Raw genomic sequence first — 25,472 nt, forward strand, 5'->3', positions numbered from 1 at the left:
TATATACAAAATGTACATAGTGTGTGTGTGTGTGTGTGTGTGTGTGTGTGTGTGTGTGTGTGTGTGTGTGTGTGTGTGTATAAGTACTTGGGGATTAACTTGGTCTTTTTCTTTCATTAATTAGTGTTCTTTTATTGTGGCACATTTAGGATGTTTTGTTTACTGTGTTGTCTTCTGCCGTCTTACATACTGTGCCGTTCCTGTTTCTTTAAATGCAACATGCACATGTTTTTCAGAGTGTAAAGAGTGGCATAATTATATACTTGGGGAGCAAACACTTTTTCTAATTCTCTCATTTACCCTTTCTTCTGTCTTGAAAATTGTGGCATGTTTTGTTTCATACTATTGACATACATGTATTATCCGCCTATGTGTTGTCTGGGGCTAATATCATGTGGCACTTCGCGCGGATTTGGGTGAGCGCGCGCGAGCTACGTTTTTTTTCTCCTGTGGTATATTATATATACAAGTTTGTGAGACTTGTATAGGAGGGCCGTGAGGTAAGCTTTTTTGTTTTATTCACATGCAGCTAACACTGTAACATGAACATGAACATGTATTACCGTAAGATCTTTTTTCTTTCTTATATGTTACTGACATTATCTACACTATTTTGAATTATATACTTATATAAACGCAAAACAAATTTTACATGCGCACCATCAATGACTTCTACTAGTAGTCCTTGGCATAATATGTATGTAAATATACGACTGTATATACTCTACTGTTTGTATATATTTCGTAAAGTGTTGTATATATGTATTATGTACTTGGGGATTACCTTGGTCTTTATCTTTCATTATTTTGTGTTCTTTTATTGTGGCACATTTAGGATGTTTTGTTTACTGCGTTGTTTCAGGGTGTTTCTTTAAATGCAGCATGCAGCATGCACATTTTTTTCAGAGTGCAAAGAGTCGCATAATTATATACTTGGGGGGGGGGGGGAACACACTTTTTCTAATTCTCTCATTTATCCTTTCTTCTGTCTTGTGAATTGTGGCATGCATTGCAATAAATACAACTATTGAGAGATGCCCGGCAAAACACACTAAAAACATCAGTTCCGAAAGGCAGGGAGGGCCACCAATTATCACGCACTCTGAACCACTGCTATCTCTCTGCTCGCGGCATCCTTATCAACACAGCTAACAGAGAGGGCCACGCACGCTAGCTGCAGACAAAGAAGAGTGGTCTGGCCCTATTTCAGGCGCCACTGTGGATGGGAGGGGTTGGAGGGAAATGGGGGAGGAAAGGGTAAATAGGCGGGAGGGGAGTGGTTCTTGCCAGTTAATTTTAGCTGGAGCCAGTCTTAGCAGACAGTACCTGTAATGGAACACAGTCCTCCCAGAGAGACGCCGGGGTACCTTGGGCCCCAGGTGGTCGTTATGCAATATGCCGCCAGCCTGTCTACCCGAGTTGGACTCGGCGTTTTGTCAAGTGGGTGTCATTTCTTTTGACAGGGTAGATCATAGAAGATGCCAGGTGGCTTGGAGGTTTTAGTCTCTTACCCCCCCCCCCCCCCCCCCCCCCCATTTTCCTTGTCTTTACTGACCAATGAGAAATGATGTCAGTTTTGTTAGCTAACTCTTGATTGGTGGCTTTTGACGCCACCCATCCCCATTTACATGATAGCATTTGAGATTTTGGGAGAGAACTGAGAACTATCTCGGAGAGGGAGGACGTACTCGTTTTGTACTTTGTTATCATGGAGACATACTGATGTAGATTGCATTGTACTATTTGTGTGGCCTCCCGGCCTTCGGGCTGGGAACTGGGTTGCTGAGGAAAAGAGAAGAATTAACTAAATAGAAAATAAAGAGAAATGTGAATCGACAGACATGGTTTCCCAGAGTTTCATGTTGCATCAAGTGATTCGTCGGTCTGTGCCAGTGAACTCTTGTCTATCATTCTCTACATGTGAATGAAAGTCCATTACGAGAGCAAGTGATGTTCGTTCAGTGCAAGACACTAAAGAGGCACCCACACGGTGTACTCCTGAACTTCGGGGTTTACTTCTACTAGGTGACTACATTCACCCAACTACTACATCAAGAGGCTACAATCAAATATTATCCTCTTCCTTCCACCCCATCACAGTTAAATAGAAAGCTTACGGCGCATAAGCGTCTTGGGATTGTTTGGCAACAGATGGGGGAAGTACGGTGAGGCGAGGGGAAGAGAAGGGGGGGGGGTGGAAGGGTGAGGAGGAGGGATGCCTAAATACTTCATACACTGTATCATCAATGGCCGAACTTTAAAAGTCTTGTTCGAATAAAGAATAACGTCACATGCGCGTACACAACTACGCACGCACGGGGACAGACAGACAGACACACACACACACACACGCATGCACGCACACACACACACACACGAATCATACATATCAAAATATCCATAGTATAGCACAAGTTCAACTATTTTAAAGCAGAGCTATACCATACATAAGCGCACAGAAAAGGATAGACGTCAAAACATCAGCAGTATGGCAAGGAGAATAGGCCAGACAGAATCACACAATATTCATGGAATGTAATACCATACATTTGCATATAGGGATAGTATGGCAAGCGAAATGGGCCAGACAGAATCACACAATATCAATGTAAAGGACATAACCATACATTTGAATGGAAGGATAGTATGGCAAGCGAAATGGACCTGACAGAATAACACAATATTAATGTAAAGGACATAACCATACATTTGAATGGAAGGATAGTATGGCAAGCGAAATGGACCTGACAGAATAACACAATATTAATGTAAAGGACATAACCATACATTTGAATGGAAGGATAGTATGGCAAGCGAAATGTACCTGACAGAATCACACAATATCAATGTAAAGGACATAACCATACATTTGAATGGAAGGATAGTATGGCAAGCGAAATGGGCCAGACAGAATCACACAATATCAATGTAAAGGACATAACCATACATTTGAATGGAAGGATAGTATGGCAAGCGAAATGGACCTGACAGAATAACACAATATTAATGTAAAGGACATAACCATACATTTGAATGGAAGGATAGTATGGCAAGCGAAATGTACCTGACAGAATCACACAATATCAATGTAAAGGACATAACCATACATTTGAATGGAAGGATAGTATGGCAAGCGAAATGGACCTGACAGAATCACACAATACTAGTGTACAAGAAGGAATCATAAATGTCAAAATATCTATAGTACGGCAAGTCGAACTCATCCTCGGGCGGGAACACCAAGGGGTGGTTGGGCTCGTAGCCGAAAAACTTAAAATCATCATCAAAAATCTGCCTCAGCAGCTGCCGATCGTGTAAAGGGACAGTACTGTAGGCCTCAAACAGGGCTTGCGCCGTGTTGTGTTGTCTGTCCTTGTCGCTAGCAGAACGATTGTAGGCGAGGTGAGCCATCAGCAAAAACCCTTCTAACGTCATTCCCTTGATGTCGCTGCGAGCCAAGGGAAAGAACTCCTCCGCGCTTAGCGTGCCGCGGATCTGAACTGCCTTCCACAAGCGTCTGAGGATCTCCTCGGCGGACATGCAGCGGAACGTGGCGCTGATCTCCTTCAGCTCGTGCTCAAAGGTGTACTTAATCAGCGCGTCCATGAAGTACACCTCGTAGTGCTCGTCCAAGGCAGAGAAAGTCAAGATGTCCGAACGGTTCAGCTGCCGAAGAATTCCCAAGGTGTCCTCAGCGAATCTCTCCTGCCGCCCAATGAAGTCGTACTCGACGCCGCAGAAGTTGCATTGGTGAGAGATGGGCACGAAATGTTCGTCTCGCTTCACCCGAGCGTCGCGGTCCATCTCAGCGTGGATAAAGAAGCGGACGAACTCGGAGAAGGTGACGTTGTGCGAGCACCGTCTGTTGATGAAGGATGCTCCGGGACGAGCGTAGGCCATGGCGCGCTGGGCAAAAAGCTGCCAGTTCTCCCAGCGAGGCGTGAAGAGCTTGTCCACGTAGGCGGAGAAGAGGCGCGCGTAGGGCTCGCGCACGAACACGATGTTCTTGAACCCGTCACTTGGCGGTAACCTGTTAGCATACCGAGAACAATCTGTTAACGTGGTGGAAGGAAGAAGAACATGTCAACGAGAAGGCGGACGGGGTCACGGGCTAAGAGCAAATTTGATTCACTGTCCCCTCCCCCCCCCCCCCCCCCACAAGGTCACATGAATTAGCAAATTGCAACAACAAAAACAAAAAGTAGTAATGAGACACACTGCTTAATTATAAAAATGAAAGTGAGTCGATCGTTTGTCGGTCATTAAAGTCAGCCAATCAGTCGGTCAGTCATTCATTTAGGATTCACGAACTAACATATAAAATAATCTGTGCGGATTACTCTTACAGTAAGTAACAGACACATGAACGTAATGCCGGAACATTCTACAACAAGAACTAGAACAACACAAACAACGACAACGACAACGACGACGACGACAACCACGACAAAAGCACCTCCCCAATCCCTCACCTGTCAGCTTTCGCCATGTATCTGGTGAGCTTGTGAATGTCACCATAATCGTGCGACAGCAGCGGCCCCGTCATGTTCTTATCCACGTAATACAGGATCCATTTCCAGAAGGTCGTGCCTGTCTTGGGCAGTGCGCAGAAAGACATGGACCTTACATACAGACTATGGTACGGGAAAGGTGGCTGTCCCTGAGCGGCGCTACCAGATTTGGCAGAGCAGGCGTCCCTCACTCTCTGGCTCCGATTCTGGAAGGCTTGGAGGGAGGTGGGTTGTCGTGGCTGTGGTGATTGTGGTGGTGGTTGTAGTGGTGGAGGTTGGTGATCGTCGTCTGAGCCCCATGAAAAGGCTTTGGCTGCTTCCTTCAGTTTGGTTTTGAGCGACAGAGGATCTTCGTCTGGTGTGGAGAAGGAGAGGTGGTAAGTTACCGACAGGAAGGGGGGAGGGGCAGGTTAACACTATTGTGACTAGCACTGCCACGACGTTAACGTCCTGCCTGCCCAAGCTTGCCACCAAGAAACTTCCCAAAAATCAGTAACTGTAAAGTAATCTGTCTAGCAAACTTGAATTAAGTCCAATCACCACCAAATTTTGTGTACTAATTCAAAAATGGATGCCCAGTTCAGTCGTGCTATTTATAAGTTTGTCACGCGATTTGTTTTAGCAAAGGGGGGTGAAAGGGGGATAATTTGTGTTTTTTAACGTTTTTTTGTGTGTGTTTTATTTTCCACTGCTTTTTTTAAAAGTTATTTTTTAACAGAAAGTATTATAAATAATGTTATAACCAAACAAGGTGTAAAACCTATGAATTAGCTGAAATATTGTTAACATTGTACACAGAAATAAGGAGACAGTACAAAGAAAAAAACAAGCAAATCACGCATTCACTCACAGCATCCTGACTCAAATGAAACAAAACTGTAACACTCACCAAATGATGTCTAGGTAATCCATATTGAATATAAGTCACATTTTCACAACAAAGTACCAACTGTACACCTATGAACAATTCCAAAAGGATTTGAAGGCTCCAGCCATCCATTGTTATCAGTGCTGCCACGCCCCCATAGCTCCTGCACGATTCCGAGATACATGTTCGTCTAGCAGTATCACCCCCTACCACGTGTAGTTGCCGACTCGTACTAGCAACAACGGGACTGTTTCTTCCTCAATATCACTGCTATTATCGCTTTCTTGAGGCGAAAACGACACGATGTATCATGATCTACAGGATCCTCAAGATTCAACATCCGGAGAATCTCCTCCCGTGACAAGGCTCGCCTTCGATTCTTTTTTTTTGTTCGAAAACACCACGCAAATCTGCACTAATTTGATCAAGCCGGAAGAGAAAACCACGTGTATCAAGGGAAACAACTCAATTTACTGCAAGCTTCAAAAACCGGGAAGCAATCACGAGTCGTGTACCTTGTATGTCTAATACTAAAATAGTCACTTCCCGTCCGTGGGCGTTGCAGCGCTATTACTAATATAGTCACCTCCCGTCGCGAAAGTGTTAAAGTATTGGGTTGGGTATGGGAGGAGAGAGAGAGAGAGAGAGAGAGAGAGAGAGAGAGAGAGAGAGAGAGAGAGAGAGAGAGAGAGAGAGAGAGAGAGAGAGAGAGAGAGAGAGAGAGAGAGAGAGAGAGAGAGAGAGAAAGAGAGAGAGAAAAATAAATATGCTTAAGTTCTTGGAAGATATTCTTTGCCTAGCACGGTCACAAGAAAAAAATCATCATCATCATCATCATCAGTAGCAGCAGCAACAGCAGCAGCAGCAGTAACAACAACAACAACAACAACAACAACAACAACAACAACAACAACAACGTCATCATAATCATCCTCATCTTCATCATCGTTATCACCATCCTTAACAACAACAACAACAACATCATCGTCATCATCATAATCATCCTTATCATCATTATCACCATCCTTAACAACAACAACAACAAAACCAACAACTACAACAGCGACACCACCACCCCCACCCCCACCACCACTACTAACAATACATCAATCGCACTTGCAAACCACTTACCCAAGACAGGGACTTGATTGATGAAGATGCGAAACCCCAGACATCCAACGATCGCCATAGCCAGCAACCACAGCGACATTCGGCGCCATCGTAGTCTCCTCAAAATAGGTGCCAACATCGCGTGAAATATGTCACCTGCACAAATCATTTTGATATGTTTAAAATAAATGTTAAAGGAGCGTTTTAAAGAAAACAGAGTCCTTCCCTTGTGAATTATTAAAAAAAAAATCAGAATAGACATGTAAGCACAGACTGTTACAAGCTTGATAAGGTAGAGTGGAAAGGGGCCAGGCCAGGAATCATACGTGAGACGAGGTTAGGTGGAAACTCCACTCCTCTTTGCCAAGCTCTTTGGTGTTACGCGGGAGTTCTGCCAGGAAACTAATGCTAAAGGCCGGACCGTCCTCGAGCCAACTCATCGTTCATTCTGGACACTAACAGAAGACGGGCGGGGACGTAGCTCAGTTGCATTGGTAGCGCGCTGGCTTTGTAGCCAGTTGGTCGCTATCAGCGTGGGTTCGATCCCCACGTTCGGCGAGAGATTTATTTCTCGGAGTCAACTTTGTGTGCAGACTCTCTTCGGTGTCCGAACACCCTCGTGTGCACACATGCGCACGAAAAAAATCCCACGTTCACAGCGAAAGTCTCAGGGCTTGGAAAACACGAAAACACGCATGCATCATCTCTCGTCTCTGGTTATCATGATCGTATTTCGATACTTTGACGAGACAAACCCAATGCTGGTGTGTGGAAAAAGACAGCCACAGCGGGCTTGTTCGAATCAAAGTATCATATCTTCAGCGTATTACCAATACCGGTCCCAATATAGACCAGTTGGTCTAAGAGGACGTTAAACCCTAATAGTCAGTCACTAACAGAAGACAACACAAAGACAAATACAGTACAGAGGCGAGCCAACGCAATGCCGTACAAGACTATACTCCACAAACAAAGAATGAAGTGATGGAGAGCGAGAAATATCTCTTTGCGGACCAATAATAAATTAAGTGATGATTATTTACAGCACAATGAGGTGACGGAGAGAAGGGGGGGGGGGGGGTGGGTGGACCAGGGAAGACTAGCAACATATCACTATGCTACATACTAACAAAACCCTACAAAAAAACAAAAAACAAAAAACAAAAACAAGTCGCGGAAGGCAAAATTATTATATTTAGTCAAGCTGTTGAACTCACGGAATGAAACTGAACGCACTGCATTTTATCACCAAGACTTTATTTCTTTATTTGGTGTTTAACGTCGTTTTCAACCACGAAGGTTATATTGCGACTTTACCACCAAGACGACACAGCCTGTTTATAATACAGACATCACATATCCATATACGTTTTTCAAATTAGGAAATGATAGAGAATAAGATGAAATCATTTTGGGACCTATTTAACATTTGATCGTTAATTGTGATCACATTTTTAGAGTAAACATAATATATGTATACATTTTCAGATTCAGAATTTAATGAGGCATACGACGCAATCAATTTTGAATCTGTGTGCGAAAATGTAATTTTCATGACAACTTTAATTTAATGAGCAAACTCATTAATTAATTTTTAAGCCTCCAAGCTGAAATGCAATACCAAAGTCCGGCCTTTGTCGACAATGACTTAACCAAAATGTCAACAAAATTGGTTAGACAATGAGAGCGTGACAGTGCCGCCTCAATTTTTACAAAAACCCGGATATGACGTCATCAAAGACATTTATAAAAAAAAATGAAAAAAACTGTCTGGGGATATCTTACCCAGGAACTCTCATGTGAAGTTTTATGAAGATCGGTCGAGTACTTTTCTCTGAATCGCTCTACACACACACATATACATACATGTATACATACAAACATATACATACGTAGGCTGTTCCATAATTATTTAGAATCTCAGAAACGGAAACACATACCAACAACCTAACCAGGCCATTTTCAAGACCAATCCTTCCCCAGCCGACACCCAATTAACTGGCCATCCTCTCAAACGTTCTCATTCTGGCCTGGGACCACGTGACATCAGCTATACCTGGTATGGTCCTCGTGAAGGCTCGGACAGAGTCTTCAGGGGTCTCTAACCGTGTTTCCGCGGCTATTTCTTGAAATCCGAGAACAGGGTGAACTAGCTTGAGGAGATGTCAAGAAAATAGGGTGAATGCAACCAGCAGCAGTGCTCCCTTTTATGCCAAGAAATATGTTGTCGCAAAGGCAGTATACACAGGTGCGTTGTCATGTTACAGCATACGCCCTCGAATACCCGTGTTTGGACGGTGTTTGTGCCAAGCCTCTAATCTTTTCGACCATTAATGGTGGAAACAGCAGTCAGACGTGACTGTATGCCTGCCCTCAAGAGTCACAGTGTTTAAATGTCTTGATATAGCGACGAAAGATGCAAACAATGTTTAGGGCTTCTTGTTATTTGAACTTTGGCAGGGGTTGAGTCACCTGGTTAAACACCCGAACAGACGACAGTTGTTTGGTTTCAGAGTGGAACTAATTAACTCAGGTTTCGTCACCACTGGCGATATTCCATGTTGATTTGGACAAGCCATTGCTGATTTGTTCAAGTATTGTCAGGCAACACTCTGCCCTCCCCCTCTTTTTCCCGTCACTGGGTTCACGTGGTACCCAACCGGCAAATCGCTTTGGGGCCATTACATATTTGTGTAAGATCTTTTCAAATGCAGAGCTTTTAATGCCAAGGGCATATTGCATCTGCATGATTATAATTAAGTGATCTTCTCTTATTATCTGTTCAACAGCGCTAATGTTTTCGAGGATAACGGATGAAATGAGTAGACCAGGGTGGGTATCATTTTCGAAGCTCCGTCTACCCGGTTTGAAATTGCTGTACCAGTTTTACACTATGGTTCTTCAAAGAGCGTTCATCCTAAAACATTGCATCACACTTTCATGCAAATCGGCCTCTTTTAATCCTTATTTTGTAGTTATTGTAAGTTATGGCTCTGAAATCGTGAATTTGAGCTTCATGACGCAATCTCATACATTGCGCGGTGAGTACCTTCCCGAGTCGACCATATGAAAACGACATAACTCTGGAAATTCATTTTTTTTGTGTCAAGCCTCACGATAGTCTATTCTTTGACGGCATGATTTTGTATCTAACGCCATATTACCAGGAGCCTGGATTCTAAATAATAATGGAACAGCCCTCGTACATGTATAAATGCATACATACATACATACATACATACATACATACATACATACATACATACATACATACATACATACATACATACATACATACATACATACATACATACAAACAAACATACACACATACACCAGACCCTCATCTCGATTCCCGGTCAACGTTAAAACATTTAGTCAAAACTTGACTAAAATATTAATGTAAAAAAAAAAATAATAAAAAAAAAGACGAAAAGAAAAAGAAAAATTTCGAGAAATTTCCGTCTACATTTCCTAAAAAAATTGGAAAACAAAAATAAAGGAGGATGATTTTTACTGCCAAAACTACCTACAACCTAATACCACCGACCCTAACGACCGCACCAAGCAAACACGCCTGACTGCAAATGGCAGCCACGTGGAACAAAGATTGCGTCCTGAAGACTGTAAACACCACCACTGAAGGGTCAAACCGCCACTACCACCGTTTTGACCGTCACTGAGCCACTGTTAGCAGGCCACACAAAGGCACACGTGTGCTCAGGCCAGTGTCGCAATCACAAGCGTAAGCACAAAGTAAAGTCACAGATAGCGCATAGCACATGAAGCGGTTCTCACTTTTTTTTCTCTCTCCAAAAACTGACCCGGTCTCCAAAGCCGTAGAGAAGTAAACACGGTGTTGATAGTTGAAGGTACGGTCGAGATGAAAACTATGTCCAAAATCTACCCGGTCGAGAATGAATGCGCACGCATCTTTTAAGGATCAACCAATTAGCAATAGCTTGTACAAAATCAACCAACCACGACGCAGCACCCTACATACAAGGGCGACACCACAAAGACGTACACTACGCATGGGGGCCCGGGTAGCTCAGGTGGTAGAGCACTGGATTTGTGATCGAAATGTCGCTGGTTCGAATCCGGGCCGGGACGGACACGGGTCAACTTTATGTGCAGACCAAGAGACGGTATCCATCTCCCACCCCCATGTCACCACAGTGGCACGTAAAAGACCTCGGTCATTCTGCCATAAGTGCAGATGGCTGATACCACCTGAACACGCACACACTTGTGTATCTCATCTAAAGTCGGGTTAAAACCCGGGAACATTATTTTATTTGTGAGTATTTCTACGCACATACCCTCTCCTATTTGGGGAGGCTCATGGCGTTTACAATATGCCGTGTGAGATGGAATGTTTTACACAATATGTCTCGCATTCACATCGGCCAGTAAATCTCAAGCGTGTTAGGCGAGATATACTTTTCACGGCCTATTATTCCAAGTCACACGGGTATTTGGTGGACATTTTTATATATGTCTATACAATTTTGCCAGGAAAGACCCTTTTGTCAATCGTGGGATCTTTAACGTGCACACCCCAATTTAGTGTACACGGGACCTCGGTTTTTCGTCTCATCCGAAAGACTAGCACTTGAACCCACCACCTAGGTTAGGAAAGGGGGGAGAAAATTGCGGCCTGACCCAGGCCTGAACACGCAACCTCTCGATTCCGAGCGCAAGTGTGTTACCACTCGGCCACCCAGTCCACCCAGAACATGCCCCTAATAAAACTTGAATTTCTCTCCCCGTACACGCATGATTGCTTCAAGGGGAATTATTGGGGAAGGGAATGAAATAGAGGAACAACACAGTAGGAACAATATTGCCGTGAATTCTCCACACGGCTACATGTTACAGCATAAGCCCTCGAATACCCGTGTTTGGACGGTGTTTGTGCCAAGCCTCGAATCTTTTCGACCATTAATGGTGGAAACAGCAGTCAGACGTGACTGTATGCCTGCCCTCAAGAGTCACAGTGTTTAAATGTCTTGATCTAGCGACGAAAGATGCAAACAATGTTTAGGGCTTCTTGTTATTTGAACTTTGGCAGGGGTTGGGTCACCTGGTTAAACACCCGAACAGACGACAGTTGTTTGGTTTCAGAGTGGAACTAATTAACTCAGGTTTCGTCACCACTGGCGATATTCCATGTTGATTTGGACAAGCCATTGCTGATTTGTTCAAGTATTGTCAGGCAACACTCTGCCCTCCCCCTCTTTTTCCCGTCACTGGGTTCACGTGGTACCCAACCGGCAAATCGCTTTGTGTCCATTAAATATTTGTCTAAGATCTTTTCAAATGCAGAGCTTTTAATGCTAAGGGCATATTGCATCTGCATGATTATAATTAAGTGATCTTCTCTTATTATCTGTTCAACAGCGCTAATGTTTTCGAGGATAACGGATGAAATGAGTAGACCAGGGTGGGTATCATTTTCGAAGCTCCGTCTACCCGGTTTGAAATTGCTGTACCAGTTTTACACTATGGTTCTTCAAAGAGCGTTCATCCTAAAACATTGCATCACACTTTCATGCAAATCGGCCTCTTTTAATCCTTATTTTGTAGTTATTGTAAGTTATGGCTCTGAAATCGTGAATTTGAGCGTCATGACGCAATCTCATACATTGCGCGGTGAGTACCTTCCCGAGTCGACCATATGAAAACGACATAACTCTGGAAATTCATTTTTTTTGTGTCAAGCCTCACGATAGTCTATTCCTTGACGGCATGATTTTGTATCTAACGTCATATTACCAGGAGCCTGGATTCTAAATAATAATGGAACAGCCCTCGTACATGTATATGTCGTGCCGAATTCACGTAATTGCCGATTGCGCGTAATGGGCAACATTTTTGCCCATTTCGCGTAATCGGCAAAACGCTGCCCAATACGTGAAATCGGCAGCGTTTTGCCGAAATCGCGTAAACGCCTCTAAAACTTGCCTATTTCGCGAATTCGGCAGCCGATTACGCGGAATCGGCAGCCGATTACGCGTAATAGGCAAGTTGCCCAGTACGCGAAATCGGCAATAGCAAGTTAAGTGTGCGTGTGTGCGTGCGTACGTGTGTGTGTGTGTGTGTGTATGTGTGTGTGTGTGGTCGATCTCTCTCTCTCTCTCCTCTCTCTCTCTCTCTCGCTCTCTCTCTCTCTCCTCTCTCTCTCTCTCTCTCTCTCTCTCTCGCTCTCTCTCTCTCTCTCTCCTCTCTCTCTCTCTCTCTCTCTCTCTAACAGTGTCAATGACAGTATAACAGAAAAGAACACGAGCCACACACAGAGTGAACGGTTTGTGAGCATATCCTCAGGAAATACTTGTTCTCGTGTGCCCGTATTATCAATCAAACAAGGGGCCTTAGTGATTGAAACTCACAAACAATACCAAATTTAAACTTTTAGTTTAAGCTTTCATTTTGCTGATAGCAGAGGAACAGTCAGCATGGACGGCAAGCATCGTGCGCGTTTTGATGAAAAAATGAAAAATGAAAAGTTTTTCAAGTACACATTGCCCAACGCAGACGACTACCGCTACGTGGTGAATGTCTGGTCCGGCGATGGAGATCGAAAGAACAGAAACGTTTACTACATTAAGGAGAAGTTTGATCTGGTTGAAGTTGCTGGGATGAAGAAGGTGATCAAAGTAAAAGCTCTCTCTGTCTCTCTCTCTCTCTGTGTCTCTCTCTGTGTCCCTCTCTGTGTATCTCTCTGTCTCTGTCAGTCTCTGTCTCTGTCTCTCTTTCTCTCTCTCTCTCTCTCTCTCTCTCTCTCTCTCTCTCTCTCTCTCTCTCTCTCTCTCTCTCTCTCTCTCTCTCAATTCACGAAAATTGTTTTTTCTCTCAACTTTTTACGTGCTTAAGCTTGTTTAAAACGTGTGTTCATTTTGCATCAATTGACAATCAAGTTTGTTTGTGTGACGTGTCTGTTAATGTGTCATTTTGTGTTGATCTCTCTTACACACACACACACACACACACACACACACACACACACACACACACACACACACACACACACACACACACACACACACACACACACGTACAAATGTGTAAGTGTTCGCGTTCGTAAATGCAACTGAAATTAATTATAATGACATTGTGCAGATACGGAAAACGCAACAAGAAACTCCCCGGTACATCGTCACCCAAAATGAGCTATTCGACGTCCTGCTGGAGGCACATGTCAACACTGGGCACGGAGGCGAGACAAAAACCAAAACAATTCTCCAAGATAAGTACGCGAACATTTCCGGTAAAATGATTAACTGTTTTGTGTCGGCCTGTGAAACCTGTTGCTTCAGTGGTTGACGAACTAAAAAACATGTGGCAAAACCTTCGCATTGTACATGGGCGGGCTCGACATCCCCAGAGCCAGGGTTCAGTAGAGCCATCGAACGCAGATGTGAAGCAAATGCTGATAGCGTGGACCATCGACAACAGCACCAGTAACTGGTCTGAAGGGCTCCGCTTTGTCCAGCTACAAAAGAATTCATCCCCACACAGAAATCTGCAGAACAAAACTCCATACGAAGTGTTGTTTGGGGAAAAACCGAGATTGGGTCTGCAGAAGACCTTTCTGCCTAAAGAAGTTGCAGACGTGCTGACGACAGAGGAAGAGCTGGAATCTGCCATACGAGAGATGACAGGGGCCGATTTGGTATTGTTTGTGAGTTTCAATCACTAAGGCCCCTTGTTTGATTGATAATACGGGCACACGAGAACAAGTATTTCCTGAGGATATGCTCACAAACCGTTCACTCTGTGTGTGGCTCGTGTTCTTTTCTGTTATACTGTCATTGACACTGTTAGAGAGAGAGAGAGAGAGAGAGAGAGAGAGAGAGAGAGAGAGAGAGAGAGAGAGAGAGAGAGAGAGAGAGGAGAGAGAGAGAGGAGCGAGAGAGAGAGAGAGAGAGAGATCGACCACACACACACACATACACACACACACACACACACACACATACACACAAACAAACATACACACTAAACTCACTATTGCCGATTTCGCGTAATGGGCAACTTGCCTATTACGCGTAATCGGCTGCCGAATTCGCGAAATAGACAAGTTTTAGAGGCGTTTACGCGATTTCGGCAAAACGCTGCCGATTTCACGTATTGGGCAGCGTTTTGCCGATTACGCGAAATGGGCAAAAATGTTGCCCATTACGCGGAATCGGCACGACATATACTTGCATACATACATACGTACATACATACATACATACATACATACATACATACATACATACATACATACATACATACATACACCAGACCCTCATCTCGATTCCCGGTCAACGTTAAAACATTTAGTCAAAACTTGACTAAAATATTAATGCAAAAAAAGACGAAAAGAAAAAGAAAAATTTCGAGAAATTTCCGTCTACATTTCCTAACAAATTTGGAAAACAAAAATAAAGGAGGGTGATTTTTACTGCCAAAACTACCTACAACCTAATACCACCGACCCTAACGACCGCACCAAGCAAACACGCCTGACTGCAAATGGCAGCCACGTGGAACAAAGATTGCGTCCTGAAGACTGTAAACACCACCACTGAAGGGTCAAACCGCCACTACCACCGTTTTGACCGTCACTGAGCCACTGTTAGCAGGCCACACAAAGGCACACGTGTGCTCAGGCCAGTGTCGCAATCACAAGCGTAAGCACAGAGCAAAGTCACAGATAGCGCATAGCACATGAAGCGGTTCTCACTTTTTATATTTAGTCAAGTTTTGACTAAATATTTTAACATCGAGGGGGAATCGAAACGAGGGTCGTGGTGTATGTGCGTGTGTGTGCGTGTGTGTGTGTGTGTGTGTGTGTGTGTGTGTGTGTGTGTGTGTGTGTGTGTGTGTGTGTGTGTGTCTGTGTGTGTGTGTAGAGCGATTCAGACTAAACTACTGGACCGATCTTTATGAAATTTGACATGAGAGTTCCTGGGTATGAAATCCCCGAATGTTTTTTTCATTTTTTTGATAAATGTCTTTGATGACGTCATATCCGGCTTTTCGTGAAAGTTGAGGCGGCACTGTCACGCCCTCATTTTTCAACCAAATTGGTTGAAATTTTGGTCAAGTAATCTTCGACAAAGCCCGGACTTTGGTATTGCATTTCAGCTTGGTGGCTTAAAAATTAATTAATGACTTTGGTCATTGTAAATCTGAAAATTGTAAAAAAAAATAAAAATTTATAAAACGATCCAAATTTACGTTTATCTTATTCTCCATCATTTGCTGATTCCAAAAAATATAAATATGTTATATTCAGATTAAAAACAAGCTCTGAAAATTAAATATATAAAAATTATTATCAAAATTAAATTGTCCAAATCAATTTAAAAACACTTTCATCTTATTCCTTGTCGGTTCCTGATTCCAAAAACATATAGATATGATATGTTTGGATTAAAACACGCTCAGAAAGTTAAAACAAAGAGAGGTACAGAAAAGCGTGCTATCCTTCTTAGCGCAACTACTACCCCGCTCTTCTTGTCAATTTCACTGCCTTTGCCATGAGCGGTGGACTGACGATGCTACGAGTATACGGTCTTGCTGAAAAATGGCATTGCGTTCAGTTTCATTCTGTGAGTTCGACAGCTACTTGACTAAATATTGTATTTTCGCCTTACGCGACTTGTTTTTCTCTCTCCAAAAACTGACCCGGTCTCCAAAGCCGTAGAGAAGTAAACACGGTGTTGATAGTTGAAGGTACGGTCGAGATGAAAACTATGTCCAAAATCTACCCGGTCGAGAATGAATGCGCACGCATCTTTTAAGGATCAACCAATTAGCAATAGCTTGTACAAAATCAACCAACCACGACGCAGCACCCTACATACAAGGGCGACACCACAAAGACGTACACTACGCATGGGGGCCCGGGTAGCTCAGGTGGTAGAGCACTGGATTTGTGATCGAAATGTCGCTGGTTCGAATCCGGGCCGGGACGGACACGGGTCAACTTTATGTGCAGACCAAGAGACGGTATCCATCTCCCACCCCCATGTCACCACAGTGGCACGTAAAAGACCTCGGTCATTCTGCCATAAGTGCAGATGGCTGATACCACCTAAACACGCACACACTTGTGTATCTCATCTAAAGTCGGGTTAAAACCCGGGAACATGCCCCTAATGGCTTTGCCGTGAGGGCGTAAAACTTGAATTTCTCTTCCCGTACACGCATGATTGCTTCAAGGGGAATTATTGGGGAAGGGAATGAAATAGAGGAACAACACAGTAGGAACAATATTGCCGTGAATTCTCCACACGGCTACATACCCCCCCCCCCCCCCCCCCCCCCGCAGCTCTATACCAACTGCGTCCTCCACGCCTCGTGACGAGCTGAAATTTACATCAAACACAAAAGACAAATACAAGTTCACCCAAGAGAAACGACATACAAAAAAAATCAGAAACAGTAGATTTGTTTTCTTTATTTTGCTAAAAATCGTAATATTTTACCTATCCGGCCCAAACCGCAAGACTGTGTGGCCATTCTCAAATAAGCATTGGCAATGTTGTAGTGTTTTTTTAAGTGTGAGTATTTTGCCTGAAACAAAAACCTTTGTTCGTGCGTTTGTTTTTCTTTTCTTTTCTATTCACGCATGTCATTTTTTTTAAGGTTATGTCTACACTATGCACGCTTTTTGGAATAAAAATCGCACTGTTGTATTCTGACAGCTGTTTTCAACACCAAATACAATGTCACATAATAAAAGTGTAACAATGTGACAACACGTTCTTTGTCTGTGTCCGTGACTTTTCCATCTTCCTCTTCTCAAACTTGCATTTTCGTTGGGCGTGATTGCGCGAGTTTGTTCTTATCGCTTGTCGATGACTCATTCCGATTATGTGGACGTGTTTGCACAGCGCCGGGGCTTTAAGAGGTTCCCCTTTAAATTTACCCCAGGTGATAACATCTTGATTTATATTTCATGTACACACAACACTCGAGAAACTGAATGGAGACTGCGATAACAAACACAGGTACACACAACACTCGAGGAACTGAATGGAGACTGCGATAACAAACACATGTACACACAACACTCGAGGAACTGAATGGAGACTGCGATAACAAACACAGGTACACACAACACTCGAGGAACTGAATGGAGACTGCGATAACAAACACATGTACACACAACACTCGAGGAACTGAATGGAGACTGCGATAACAAACACATGTACACACAACACTCGAGGAACTGAATGGAGACTGCGATAACAAACACAGGTACACACAACACTCGAGGAACTGAATGGAGACTGCGATAACAAACACATGTACGTACAACACTCGAGGAACTGAATGGAGACTGCGATAACAAACACAGGTACACACAACACTCGAGGAACTGAATGGAGACTGCGATAACAAACACAGGTACGTACAACACACTCAGGGGCACACCCGGACCAGGATGTTTACGGAAACGGACCACAAGCAATACGGGTAGACATACATACATACAAGTAGGCGTAGGAGACTTAGCGCGGACACACTCACACACAGACTGTCAGAAATACACCTGTACACACGCACGTATCCAAGCACGCACACACACTCACACACACACACACACATACATTCACACACACACACTCACACATACATTCACACACACACACACACATACATTCACACACACACACACATACACACATACATACATTCACACACACACACACACACACACACATTCACACACACACACACACATACACACATACATACATTCACACACACACACTCACACATACATTCACACACACACACACACACACACACACACACACACACACACACACTCACTCCCACACACACTCCCACACACACACACACACACACACACACACACTCACGCACAAACAAAAACACACCCGCACAAACAAACAAACACACACACACGCACTTGCGCGCACGCACATACACACAAATACACGTCACTGTACAATTGAATTTGCCTTTTGAATGTTTCAATTTATTTTTGAACATATTGCTTCAATTCTTCGTGTCGTTTGCATGTATTGTGTATATGATCAACTGTCATCGTACTCAAATAGCTCTGTCTGTCTGTCTGTCTGTCCGTCTGTCTAGCTTGTGTGATAGCTGGCTACACCATCCCCCCTCACCCCACCCCCTCTCTTCTTCTGGCTCTCTTGTTTACCATTTCGCATCTGATCCCGAGTAAAGAGTAAAAGATCCAAAGCCAAATATTTGTTTTGCTACGCTAAAAGTTATAAAGAAAGTTCACGGCGCATTCTGATCCCGACCAAAGAGTAAAAGAACTAAAACCAACAAGAAATTCCTCCGAGGTAGGAAAAACACCCCCGTCCTTACCATTCTCACTGCCACCAACTGAGAAGGTTATTTCCCTTTGACCATTAATATGTCCCTCTATAAGTCCTTGTAGAATCTTAATCCACCAATAACTCTCTAACCGTGTGTTTGACTGGTCCCAATTTTTGTAAGGACCGTCTCAGGAATGTATAGAACCTGTTCACCAAGTTTGGTGACGATCGGTCCGTTCATTCTTGAGATCTATATGCGAACACAAAAAAAAAAACCAAAATCGGTTTGCGCTGCGCGCTGAGAGCAGGTATTGAAATATCTCATCGACCAGATTTTGTCCGGGGTGTATCTGCCGCTTCGCCGGGTAGCAAGTAGAGCCGAATACCCGGCTTGAGTGGCGCACTGTACGCCGGCTTCGAACCATGGACCCGTCAAGCTTAGGCTCGTGGAATGGGAACAGCACGAACATGATTCAGGGGCCATAATGCCATTCCTGATCATATCATGTCGAGTCCCAAACTTGTCGACGACGCCCTAGGTACCACATCACAAACAGAACTGTGCAATACACAGGTGTTTTCTACAGACACACTCAAACACACACACACACAGAGAAGCCGTATATATATCTATATCTATTGTATAAATATATAGAGATAGATGAGAGTGTATTTTTCGCGTGGCTATAAATTGATTTGACCTTTGCACTTTTACAGTGAGGATAATTTACGGGTCCAATTTACGTTCTGGACACTGCGGTGACCTTCTAAAAATAATAACAGAACGCCGGGAATATCCGAAGATGCCCCCTCACCATACGAAGGAAGGGAGGTAAACGCTGAAAACATGGAGAAGATAAGGAAGAGTTATGCCGTAGTTGATTCCCCCAAAAACCAAAATCCACCAATAACTCCCTAACCGTGTGTTTGACTGGTCCCAATTTTTGTAAGGACCGTCTCAGGAATGTATAGAACCTGTTCACCAAGTTTGGTGACGATCGGTCCGTTCATTCTTGAGATCTACTTGCGAACACAAACAAACACACAAACAAACAAACAAACACACAACCAAACAAACAAACAAACAAACAAACAAACAAACAAACAAACAAACACACAAACAAACAAACAAACAAACACATCGACCGAAACCTATACACACCCCTATACCGGGGGTGTAAATACATTCTCTGCTACGCTAAAAGTTAAATAGAAAGCTTACGGCGCATAAGCGTTTTGGGATTGTTTGGCAACAAATGGGGGAAATACGTGAGGCGAGGGGAAGAGAAAGGGAGGGGGGGGGGGGGGGGGGGTGGAAGGGTGAGGAGGAGGGATGCCTAAATACTTCATACACTGTATCATCAATGGCCGAACTTTAAAAGTCTTGTTCGAATAAAGAATAACGTCACATGCGCGTACACAACTACGCACGCACGGGGACAGACAGACAGACACACACACACACACACACACACGCATGCACGCACACACACACACACACGAATCATACATATCAAAATATCCATAGTATAGCACAAGTTCAACTATTTTAAAGCAGAGCTATACCATACATATCAAAATATCCATAGTATAGCACAAGTTCAACTATTTTAAAGCAGAGCTATACCATACATATCAAAATATCCATAGTATAGCACAAGTTCAACTATTTTAAAGCAGAGCTATACCATACATATCAAAATATCCATAGTATAGCACAAGTTCAACTATTTTAAAGCAGAGCTATACCATACATAAGCGCACAGAAAGGGATAGACGTCAAAACATCAGCAGTATGGCAAGGAGAATAGGCCAGACACAATCACACAATATTCATGGAATGTAATACCATACATTTGCATATAGGGATAGTATGGCAAGGAGAATAGGCCAGACAGAATCACACAATATTCATGGAATGTAATACCATACATTTGCATATAGGGATAGTATGGCAAGGAGAATAGGCCAGACACAATCACACAATATTCATGGAATGTAATACCATACATTTGCATATAGGGATAGTATGGCAAGGAGAATAGGCCAGACACAATCACACAATATTCATGGAATGTAATACCATACATTTGCATATAGGGATAGTATGGCAAGGAGAATAGGCCAGACACAATCACACAATATTCATGGAATGTAATACCATACATTTACATATAGGGATAGTATGGCAAGGAGAATAGGCCAGACAGAATCACACAATATTCATGGAATGTAATACCATACATTTGCATATAGGGATAGTATGGCAAGCGAAATGGGCCAGACAGAATCACACAATATTAATGTAAAGGACATAACCATACATTTGAATGGAAGGATAGTATGGCAAGCGAAATGTACCTGACATAATCACACAATATCAATGTAAAAGACATAACCATACATTTGAATGGAAGGATAGTATGGCAAGCGAAATGGACCTGACAGAATAACACAATATTAATGTAAAGGCCATAACCATACATTTGAATGGAAGGATAGTATGGCATGCGAAATGGGCCAGACATAATCACACAATATTAATGTAAAGGACATAACCATACATTTGAATGGAAGGATAGTATGGCAAGCGAAATGGACCTGACAGAATCACACAATACTAGTGTACAAGAAGGAATCATAAATGTCAAAATATCTATAGTACGGCAAGTCGAACTCATCCTCGGGCGGGAACACCAAGGGATGGTTGGGCTCGTAGCCGAAAAACTTAAAATCATCATCAAAAATCTGCCTCAGCAGCTGCCGATCGTGTAAAGGGACAGTACTGTAGGCCTCAAACAATGCTTGCGCCGTGTTGTGTTGTCTGTCCTTGTCGCTAGCAGAACGATTGTAGGCGAGGTGAGCCATCAGCAAAAACCCTTCTAAGGTCATTCCCTTGATGTCGCTGCGAGCCAAGGGAAAGAACTCCTCCGCGCTTAGCGTGCCGCGGATCTGAACGGCCTTCCACAAGCGTCTGAGGATCTCCTCGGCGAACATGCAGCGGAACGTGGCGCTGATCGTCTTCAGCTCGTGCTCAAAGGTGTACTTGATCAGCGCGTCCATGAAGTACACCTCGTAGTGCTCGTCCAAGGCAGAGAAAGTCAAGATGTCCGAACGGTTCAGCTGCCGAAGAATTCCCACGGTGTCCTCAGCGAATCTCTCCTGCCGCCCAATGAAGTCGTACTCGACGCCGCAGAAGTTGCATTGGTGAGAGATGGGCACGAAATGTTCGTCTCGCTTCACCCGAGCGTCGCGGTCCATCTCACCGTGGATAAAGAAGCGGACGAACTCGGAGAAGGTGACGTTGTGCGAGCACCGTCTGTTGATGAAGGATGCTCCGAAACGAGCGTAGACCATGGCGGGCTAGGCCAGACGCTGCCAGTTCTCCCAGCGAGGCGTGAAGAGCTTGTCCACGTAGGCGGAGAAGAGGCGCGCGTAGGGCTCGCGCACGAACACGATGTTCTTGAACCCGTCACTTGGCGGTAACCTGTTAGCATACCGAGAACAATCTGTTAACGTGGTGGAAGGAAGAAGAACATGTCAACGAGAAGGCGGACGGGGTCACGGGCTAAGAGCAAATTTGATTCACTGCCCCCTCCCCCCCCCCCCCCCACAAGGTCACATGAATTAGCAAATTGCAACAACAAAAACAAAGAGTAGTAATGAGACACACTGCTTAATTATAAAAATGAAAGTGAGTCGATCGTTTGTCGGTCATTAAAGTCAGCCAATCAGTCGGTCAGTCAGTCATTCATTTAGGATTCACGAACTAACATATAAAATAATCTGTGCGGATTACTCTTACAGTAAGTAACAGACACATGAACGTAATGCCGGAACATTCTACAACAAGAACGAGAACAACAAAAACAACGACGACAACGACGACAACGACAACGACAACAACGACAACGACAACAACAACAACAACAAAAGCACCTCCCCAATCCCTCACCTGTCAGCTTTCTCCATGTATCTGGTGAGCTTGTGTATGTCACCATAATCGTGCGACAGCAGCGGCCCCGTCATGTTCTTATACACGTAATACAGGATCCATTTCCAGAAGGTCGTGCCTGTCTTGGGCAGTGCGCAGAAAGACATGGACCTTACATACAGACTATGGTACGGGAAAGGTGGCTGTCCCTGAGCGGCGCTACCAGATTTGGCAGAGCAGGCGTCCCTCACTCTCTGGCTCCGATTCTGCAAGGCTTGGAGGGAGGTGGGTTGTCGTGGCTGTGGTGATTGCGGTGGTGGTGGTTGTAGGGGTGGAGGCTGGTGATCGTCGTCTGAGCCCCATGGAAAGACTTTGGCTGCTTCCTTCAGTTTGGTTTTGAGCGACAGAGGATCTTCACCTGGAGTGGAAAAGGAGAGGAGGCGTTAGGTGGTAAGTTACTGAAAGGAAGTGGGGAGGGGCAAGTTAAAGTATGGGGTTGGGTATGGGAGGAGAGAGAGGGAGATAAAGAGAGAGGGAGAGAGGGAGAGAGTGAGAGAGAGTGAGAGAGAGTGAGAGAGTGGGAGAGTGAGAGAGTGGGAGAGAGTGAGAGAGAGGGAGAGAGAGTGAAAGAGTGAGAGAGAGGGAGAGAGAGAGAGTGAGAGAATGAGAGAGAGGGAGAGAGTGAGTGAGAGAGAGAAACAGAGACAGACAAAGAGACAGAGAGAGAGGGGGAGGGAGACACATAGAGAGCGAGAGCGAGAGACAGAGAGACAGAGAGAGAGAGAGAGAGAGAGACAGAGAGACAGAGAGAGAGAGAGAGAGAGAGAGAGAGAGAGAGAGAGAGAGAGAGAGAGAGAGAGAGAGAGAGAGAGTAAATATGATTTAAGTTCTTGAAAACATTCCTTGCCTTCCACGGTCACAAGAAAAAAATCATCATCATCACCATCACCATCATCATGGTCATCATCATCATCATCATCATCAGCAGCAGCAGCAGCAGCAGCAGTAGCAGCAGCAACAACAGCAACAGCAACAAGAACGTTCATGCAGGCATATATTGGACGTCGCCCGCTGTCACTACTGTCAAAGTATGGATTTGTTCCTACCCACGTATCAAAAATTAATGTCATAATATCCTGCTTGACAAACCATTACCAAGGTAAAGCGGCAACGGAACGCATGACAAGGGTTAAAAGACCGGCCTGACAAACCACTAGCAAGGGAAGTAGCGTGAGCTAAAAAAAAAAACATGGCAGTATACATGTCTACATGTATACAGTCTACTTCGTTTATAACGTCGCCGGATATAACGTCGCCGGATATAACGTCACCCCGTTATATCGTCACCCAAACACCGGTCCCGGCTCAATTCCTTCTTTCCAAGACTATTTTAACCTCGGATATAACGTCACCGGATATAACGTCACCCAGTTATAACGTCTCTCATCCATGTCGGTTATAACGTCATATCAATCCCCATACGCAGCACTGAGTTTGCAAAATCATCGATTACAGCGGCTTCACAGAGAAGATGGCTATAGTAGGGACAGACCTGTTCCTTATACAGAGTCAGCTCTTGTAGCATAGGAAGAAACAGGGAGATACAACTTGGAGTAAGCGTCTCTTTCAGAAACACTTCTCAGGTCTCTCTCCCGTTCTATCGCCACGTCCCTAGAACCGTTTGAGTTTCGGCAGTTTGAGACACAGACCCCATCAGTCGTCCCTTGGTATCCCCCATTCTGTGGACACCATTGTTGGGGACGGCAACTGGTTGTATCGAGCCTTGAGATCACAGGCACACAGGCTCATCATGAGAGAATACGAGAAACAATCGTGGACTTCATGATCAATAACCCGCGACCATTTTCTGCCTACTTAGGGCGCGACCTACAGGAATACCTGGTGGAAGGTGGCTCTCTATCGCAGCCCAAGACATGGGGCACTGACGTGGAAATTCTGGCTGCAGCCACCCTCCTCCAGACCCCTGTGGTCGTGTATTCAGCATGTAGACGGTGGTTGACATACAAACCACTGTTCGCACTGACTGACAGCAGGCTTGAATCACTCTCTCAGAGAGCGCGAAATGAAAAAGTCTATTTGAGAAATTACTGCGCACATTTTGAGAGAGTGATTCGAGTGTGCTGAAGAGCAAAAACTGGCAACCACCCTCTACATGCTGCTCACTTAGTCCACCCTGTTATAGTGAAGTCAAGTTGAGCCCCATAAGTCCAAGCGATGCTAATATCACATTTGAGACTTTGACCTATATAGACTCCATGGGCAGACGCTGAAGTTATTACAAGGGCATTCTGAAAGATGACAATACAAATGCAGAGATGTAGAACTTTACATTACACTTACAGAAGTAACAACCAGAGAGCTGATTTATACAGGTAGAGAGAGAGAGAGAAAGAGAAGAAGAAGTAAAAGAAAAACAAGTCGCGTAAGGCGAAAATACAATATTTAGTCAAGTAGCTGTCGAACTCACAGAATGAAACTGAACGCAACGCAACGCAGCAAGACCGTATACTCGTAGCATCGTCACTCCACCGCCCGTGGCAAAGGCAGTGCCCGTGGAATTGACAAGAAGAGCGGGGTATTCGTTGCGCTGAGAAGGATAGCACGCTTTTCTGTACCTCTCTTCGTTTTAACTTTCTGAGCGTGTTTTTAATCCAAACATATCATATCTATATATTTTGGGAATCAGGAACCGACAAGGAATAAGATGAAAG

The 25,472-nt window shown here is 44.1% G+C and overlaps 2 protein-coding genes and 1 long non-coding RNA gene across 3 annotated transcripts in view; 1 reads left to right on the forward strand and 2 right to left on the reverse strand.

The window, feature by feature from the left end:
* The window catches only part of LOC138950564 (uncharacterized), a 478,836-nt gene that overhangs the window by 21,764 nt on the left and 431,600 nt on the right, over positions 1-25,472 (forward strand). The gene's annotated exons all lie outside the window — the stretch shown is intronic.
* LOC138951323 (uncharacterized) lies at positions 2,966-22,163 on the reverse strand. The gene is made up of 5 exons (XM_070322946.1): positions 21,472-22,163; positions 16,825-16,853; positions 6,511-6,645; positions 4,473-4,866; positions 2,966-4,030 (listed from the first exon to the last, which is right to left on the reverse strand). Exons 1-5 carry the CDS (start codon positions 22,161-22,163, stop codon positions 3,154-3,156), a joined length of 2,127 nt encoding a protein of 708 aa, XP_070179047.1. The 3' UTR covers positions 2,966-3,153.
* LOC138951324 (carbohydrate sulfotransferase 8-like) lies at positions 22,140-23,786 on the reverse strand. Its single transcript, XM_070322947.1, has 3 exons — positions 23,684-23,786; positions 22,762-23,158; positions 22,140-22,293 (listed from the first exon to the last, which is right to left on the reverse strand). Exons 1-3 carry the CDS (start codon positions 23,784-23,786, stop codon positions 22,170-22,172), a joined length of 624 nt encoding a protein of 207 aa, XP_070179048.1. The 3' UTR covers positions 22,140-22,169.

The sequence above is a fragment of the Littorina saxatilis genome, linkage group LG16 (assembly GCF_037325665.1).
Source record: "Littorina saxatilis isolate snail1 linkage group LG16, US_GU_Lsax_2.0, whole genome shotgun sequence".
Taxonomy (NCBI): Eukaryota; Metazoa; Mollusca; class Gastropoda; order Littorinimorpha; family Littorinidae; genus Littorina; species Littorina saxatilis.

Coding starts and splice junctions, on each gene's coding strand:
- LOC138951324 (XM_070322947.1), bottom strand. CDS start 23,786: ATGAACGTTCTTGTTGCTGTTGCTGTTGTTGCTGCTGCTACTGCTGCT. Junction 23,159..23,683: donor TGACCATGATGATGGTGATG/GTGATGATGATG, acceptor TTTCCACTCCAG/GTGAAGATCCTCTGTCGCTC. Junction 22,294..22,761: donor TACATGGAGAAAGCTGACAG/GTGAGGGATTGG, acceptor GTATGCTAACAG/GTTACCGCCAAGTGACGGGT.
- LOC138951323 (XM_070322946.1), bottom strand. CDS start 22,163: ATGGTCTACGCTCGTTTCGGAGCATCCTTCATCAACAGACGGTGCTCG. Junction 16,854..21,471: donor GAGGATGAGTTCGACTTGCC/GTACTATAGATA, acceptor TGTAAATTTCAG/CTCGTCACGAGGCGTGGAGG. Junction 4,867..6,510: donor CAATCAAGTCCCTGTCTTGG/GTAAGTGGTTTG, acceptor TCTCCACACCAG/ACGAAGATCCTCTGTCGCTC.